The sequence below is a fragment of the Ctenocephalides felis genome, unplaced genomic scaffold (assembly GCF_003426905.1).
Source record: "Ctenocephalides felis isolate EL2017-DRISC unplaced genomic scaffold, ASM342690v1 CF-g0.4_SCAFFOLD_01886, whole genome shotgun sequence".
Taxonomy (NCBI): Eukaryota; Metazoa; Arthropoda; class Insecta; order Siphonaptera; family Pulicidae; genus Ctenocephalides; species Ctenocephalides felis.
Genome location: NW_020538040.1, coordinates 121,890,714 through 121,896,676, shown reverse-complemented (window position 1 = coordinate 121,896,676; position 5,963 = coordinate 121,890,714). Strand labels below are relative to the sequence as shown.

Sequence of the window (5,963 nt, the reverse complement as noted above, 5' to 3'; positions counted from 1 at the left end):
AGATTCCGCGTTATCTCGAAACGTCAAAACAAAACAAATGTTCATTATTTGGTTTCGCGGATAGTTCAGAGCAAGCGTATGGAGCGGTAGTTTATATTAAATCTCTTGGCAATCCGAATTTCTTGTTGATTTTAAAATCACGTGTAACACCGATTAAAAACCAAATATTAGCCAGGCTTGAACTTTGTGCCTGTCATTTACTGTCAAAACTTCTGAATTTTATATTAACGAATAACCAACATAGTATAGATTTTGATTCCATTTACTGTTTTTTCGATTCTATGATTGTCCTTCACTGGTTAGCAGGACCGGCTACTCGTTGGAAAACATTTGTAGCCAATAGGATAACAAAAATACGGGATCTCATTCCTAATGCACAATGGCTTCACATTCCTTCTCATCAAAATGCAGCCGATTGTGTTTCCCGAGGTCTTCGACCTAAGGAATTTATCCAACATAAGAATTGGTTGTTTGGGCCGGATTGGTTGAATGGTCCTATATCAACTTGGCCTGCAAAAACGGTTGAACCTTCCGGAGATATTGATCAAGAAAGAAAAGCTAACGTTCTAATAGTAAAGAGTGTCATACCACCGATCAATCCTTTATATGAATTAACGCAAAAATTTTCTAGTTGGTGCAAACTTGTAAGAATTTTCGCTTATATATTGAAGTTTTGTAAAATTATAACAAATCGAAACCGACTTTTGACTTCAGATTTGAAACAAGCCGAGGTAATTATTATTCGATTAGTCCAAGAACACCATTTTCCCGAAGAATTCAAACTATTAACGAACGGAAAGTCTTGTTCGAAAAAGTTTTGCCGACTAAATTTGGTTTTGGATTCTAATAATTGTTTACGCGTTAAAGGTAGATTAGGATTAACAACTAATAACAATCCACTTCTTTTGCCAAAAAAAAGACCAAGTAGTAAATTGTCTCATAGATTACTACCATATTAATAATTTACATACTGGATCAAACTTAGTATTATCTTTATTGAGGCAAAAATATTGGATCTTGTCGGCTCGTGCAATAATTCGTAATCGTCTTCACAAGTGTATGACTTGCTTTCGACAGAATCCGAAACCCATTTTTCCATTCATGGGCGACTTACCAGTACCGCGCATAACAGCCAGTAGAGCTTTCCTAAACGTCGGCATTGATTATGCAGGCCCCTTCAATATCTCCATGAGTCGTCACCGAGGCGCTCGAACCTACAAGGCTTATATATGCTTGTTCATCTGTTTAGCCACTAAGGCGATACATCTCGAATTAGCTTCAGATTTAACAAGCGATACATTTTTAGATTGCTTGAAACGATTCCTAGCCCGGCGTGGTCCTATTAAATGTATTTACTCCGATTGTGGAACCAATTTTATAGGAGCCAAAAATACTCTTGATTCCTTATTCCTTCTCCTAAATTCCGAAGAGTATAAAAAGCGTTTCAATGAATTATTGGTTTTACATGACATTGAATGGAAATTTAATCCACCGTTTGCCCCACATTTTGGAGGTATATGGGAGGCGAATATTAAATCAGTGAAGACCCATTTGTTTAAAGTTATAGGGTTGCAAATTTTATCCTACGAAGAGTTTAATACAGTCCTCAATCAAATCGAAGCCTTACTGAATTCAAGACCGTTATGTTGGCTGAGCAATGATCCGTCGGACCCTCAGCCTCTTACGCCTGCGCACTTTTTAATGCAAGAGCCTCTGTCGGATTTGCCCGTTGACTATGAAAACTTGAATTTGACTAAAAGAAAACAATTGCTAGATCATATTGTCGCTTCTTACTGGAAGCGATAGAATGTGGAATATCTAACCGAGCTACACGTCCGACAGAAATAGAATACAGTCACTAATCCTATTAAAAAGGGTGATTTGGTAGTTGTAAAACAAGAGAATGCGCGTCCGCTCCATTGGGGGTTGGGAAGAGTTGAAGAGGTTTTTCCGGGCTCCGATGGAGTGGTTCGAGTAGCATTGGTAAAAACGGTAAATACCCTAATCAAGCGGCCTGTTGTCAAACTATGCCCCCTACCTATTCAATAGTTTGTATCTGAATTATTCATTAAAAAAAAAAAAAAAAAAAACTTTTCTATCTCATGATATATTTGCTTCTATATATAGTTTTGCCAAATTTTCAATCTCCAGGGCGATGAGAACACCCCTCATAGTCTCTGGAAGATTCTTGTAAATGTCCAAAAAAATCTAGACCCTGGCGCGAAAATAAAACTTCCGCAATCTAGATTGTGTGAATGTGGTAGGTTGTGAGAGCGGGACCCTGGCGCGAGGTCAGGCTTCCGTAACCGATCTACTCTGAATGAAAGTTTGAATTTATTTTGGCAATTCTATCCTTCCTAATCATGAGGTTCACTATGTACCAATTTCGAGTATTTTCAGAAGTATAAAAGGCTAACCTTTTAGTCGGGGGAAAATGTTTGCGCCGCACCTGTGTAGGTTGTCGGACCTGTAAAAGGTTTGCTTTTCTACTCGGACAATACGTTTCAAATTTAGGCAATCGGGCAATTCTGACTCATAAAAAGGCCGATGCAGGCAATAGTTTTTGGCATTCAAATCAATTCATTCCGCGCCTTTCATTCGTTCAGTTACTTTCAGTTCCTTACAGTGTTCGAGTTGATTTATTCCGTGGTTTTCATTCATTTTGGTTTAATTCATTCATTCAGTTACTTGCAATCAATACATTCAGTTCCTTTCAGTGTTTGTTATCAGTTCAATATTATCAGTGGATTAAATTTCTATTGTGTGTCAAGTCAACAGTTATTTTTATTTGTCAGTGTATTCGAATTTCTTTTCAACCTATCCAACCGACTACGCTGATGTTTCCAGATCCAACCAAATAGCTGCCGCGGCTTGGACTTCCAAAACAGATAACATTTTCATACAATATTAATTAGTGTTCATTTTTGTTTTTTCATTTATATAAAATTTATATAGAATATATTTTAGTTTATTATTGATTACGGAGTAAGAAGAATTTTATTTTTAATTTATATTTGTTTACCATTGGTTTTTGTTTTCTGAATACATTTAATTTTTTTATTTTTCCTCGAAGTATAAAATACTTCGAAAGGGGTTGAGAAACCCCCCAACATCAACACGAGGTCTGTTCAAAAAGTACCCGGAATTACTAATAATTAAATTTCGCGGGTCTGGAGTGTCTGATTGTCAAAATTTTTTTTTTATTGTGTTGGTATACATGCCCCTAAAGTATGATGAAATTTTCAGCTATATTCACTGTTTACTTTGTCTGTGGTAGTCGCTAAGGTTCGACGTGTTTTTCTGAGCTCGGCGATTTTTACAATGGAAGAATTGAAAAGTCAAAGAATTTGTATTAAATTTTGCGTAAAAAATGAAAGTGTTGCAAAGTGCAAAAATTCACCAGATATGGCTCCGTGTGACTTTTTCCTATTCCCAAAGTTGAAGAGACCCATGAAAGGACGGCGGTTTTCCTCGATTGAAGAAAATCGCTGAGAGTGCTCAAGGACATATCAAAAAGTGAATATCAAGGGTGCTTCGAAAATTGGAAAAAACGCTGGCATAAGTGTATTATATCTGGGGGGGACTACTTTGAAGGGGACCACATTAATGTAGACGAATAAATATTTTTTTGAAAAAACGAAAATTCCGAAAACTTTTTGAACAGACCATGTATATGAGACCATGATATGCCTCATCTTCAGTGTAATTTCAAAACAGTAAAAATTATATCAACTACATTATTTAATATTTTATTTAAATTATATTCAATTCTTGAAAAAAACAAAAAACACCAACTATCTTTTACAATGCTTGACACAGTACTAAACATTTGAATATATAAAGAAATATTTGAAAAACAAATCTTAAGTATCGAAGATGAAGGGACATAGTGCAGTAAACGGAGCGTTTTAGGTCTGAATTTTTTACTGTGCTCCGAATTGCATAACATTTTGGAATTAGGTTCATCTTACCCTCAAGTTCAAAAGTGAAAACAATTTGGGCTCCGCCACCACCCACCGGGGTAATGACACCCCTTCTCAATTGTGTAATACATTTTTTTTAAAAATAACATCGGAATTCTATGAAAGAACTAATTATAAGAAAAAATGTCTTTTATAGTTTTTCAAAAAATTAATACTTTTCAAGTTACTGCCCACTAAAAATTCATATATTTTTGGCGTTTTTCATCGTTTTTTTTTTCAAATATCTCCTAAAATATACATTTTAACAAAAATCATGTAATGAACAAAATAATGTCAATAAAAATATTAATAAATCGGTGTTTTATAAAGTGTTCTAGAAGTAATAGTAAGCAATATTTGAAAGAACAAAGTCGTTTTTTATTTTGTTCAAGATTTAATTGTTGTATTTAAAGCCATCTAGTGGCGAGGTTTTACATTTTATGCATTTCGGTGAAATTGGGCTTTATAGTGCTCAACATAAGCTTTAAAATGAGAGCCGTTATAAGTTTTTTACGTGTAAAATGAGTGAGCTATCATGCAAATAAGAAGCATATACGATGTTTTTTTCTTTTAAATCAAATAGTTTAATGAGCCCCATTTCCAACAAAATTAAAGTAATTCACATTTCATCTAGAATTAACTTCATTATAGACATCTTGATGGATTTTAGCAGATTCACTACTTTAAGAAACTATTTTCAGAAAACTCACGATTTTATAAAAACTATTTTTTCCGATTTTTTTAATAATCAAACTTATTTTCATTATATCTCAAAAAGAAAAAAAAGATACGTATAAAAGCATATAGATGAAAATAAAAAGAATCTTTCTGGCTTATTATTATTTTTATTATTTTTCTTTCACACAAAAATTGACAGAGTTATGATTGTTTAAAAAGTGCGCGGCCGCGCAATCAGAGTCTCTCTCGAGCCCCTTAACCGTTTGCCGTTTCGAAATGAGAGGAGTTAAGAAAAAAAATATGATGAAAAAAGTTGTAGCCCTTTTATTAACCTTTGAAATTGTATATTACAAATTGTGATGGAGTCAAAATGAAAGGAGTTATGACGCGAATACTAATCGCATTTTTGTCTAATTGTGTAAATATTTTGAGCAATGTATAAGTAAGCAGTATTTGGTGCCCGAAACGATTGACTTACATATATATATATATATATATATATATATATATATATATATGCTTATGTATATTTATAATAAAAACGTATATTTTGAAATAATATGAATGAATCAGTTTAGCGTATATTTCGGGGGGCCAATGTAGCGGTGATAACTGCCAGAATAGCCCTCCAATATAGCCAGAAGAAGATAATAATGATAACAGCAACTCCGACATTGAGTAGTAAATGTTGTTTCAGTTTGAAATAAATTATGATTACCTTTGGTTTTATTAAATAATTTTTCAATTTGTAATCGAATATATTAACTGTTTTATTCAAGGGTAGTTTTGAGAGTTGAACAAATTATGTATATGGCAATTATTTTTGAGAAATTAAAATAACATTTATATCATTTTGAATTACTTAATTTTCTTTCAATTTCAAAATAATTTTTTCAAACTATTTTTCATCAAGGGGATGTTTTAAAGGATCTAACACGGGTTAAAAACTTGGTAATCAAGATAGAAAACATAAAATATTATTTACTTTAAAAGTAATTCTTATTATATCATACCAAAATTTATTTTTAGTGTTTTTTTTTTTTCAATTTAGAGGTTGTTTGGAGAGTTTCAGGGTTTTCACGAGGTTGAAAATGATTTTATTGCATGGCAAATGTATTAAAAAATAGTCTTTAATTGTATCCTTTAAAATTAAAAACGTTTTCTAGCGATAAAACGGCTCGATGTCCACTTATTTATTAAGGGATCGCAAACTCCCCGGAGGGTGGTGGTGGAACCCGAATTGTTTTCACTTTTGAACTTAAGGTTAAGAGAAACCTAATTCTAAAATTTAATGCAATTCGGAGCACAGTAAAAAATTCAGAT

At 33.2% G+C, this 5,963-nt stretch overlaps 1 protein-coding gene across 1 annotated transcript; it reads left to right on the top strand.

The window, feature by feature from the left end:
* Positions 1-1,101: 1,101 nt before the first annotated feature.
* Positions 1,102-1,806, top strand: LOC113375834. The gene has a single exon (XM_026615782.1). It carries the CDS (start codon positions 1,102-1,104, stop codon positions 1,804-1,806), a length of 705 nt encoding a protein of 234 aa, XP_026471567.1.
* Positions 1,807-5,963: the final 4,157 nt, after the last annotated feature.

Bases quoted from the DNA above. Each gene is read 5' to 3' on its own strand.
- LOC113375834 (XM_026615782.1), top strand. From the start codon at position 1,102: ATGGGCGACTTACCAGTACCGCGCATAACAGCCAGTAGAGCTTTCCTA.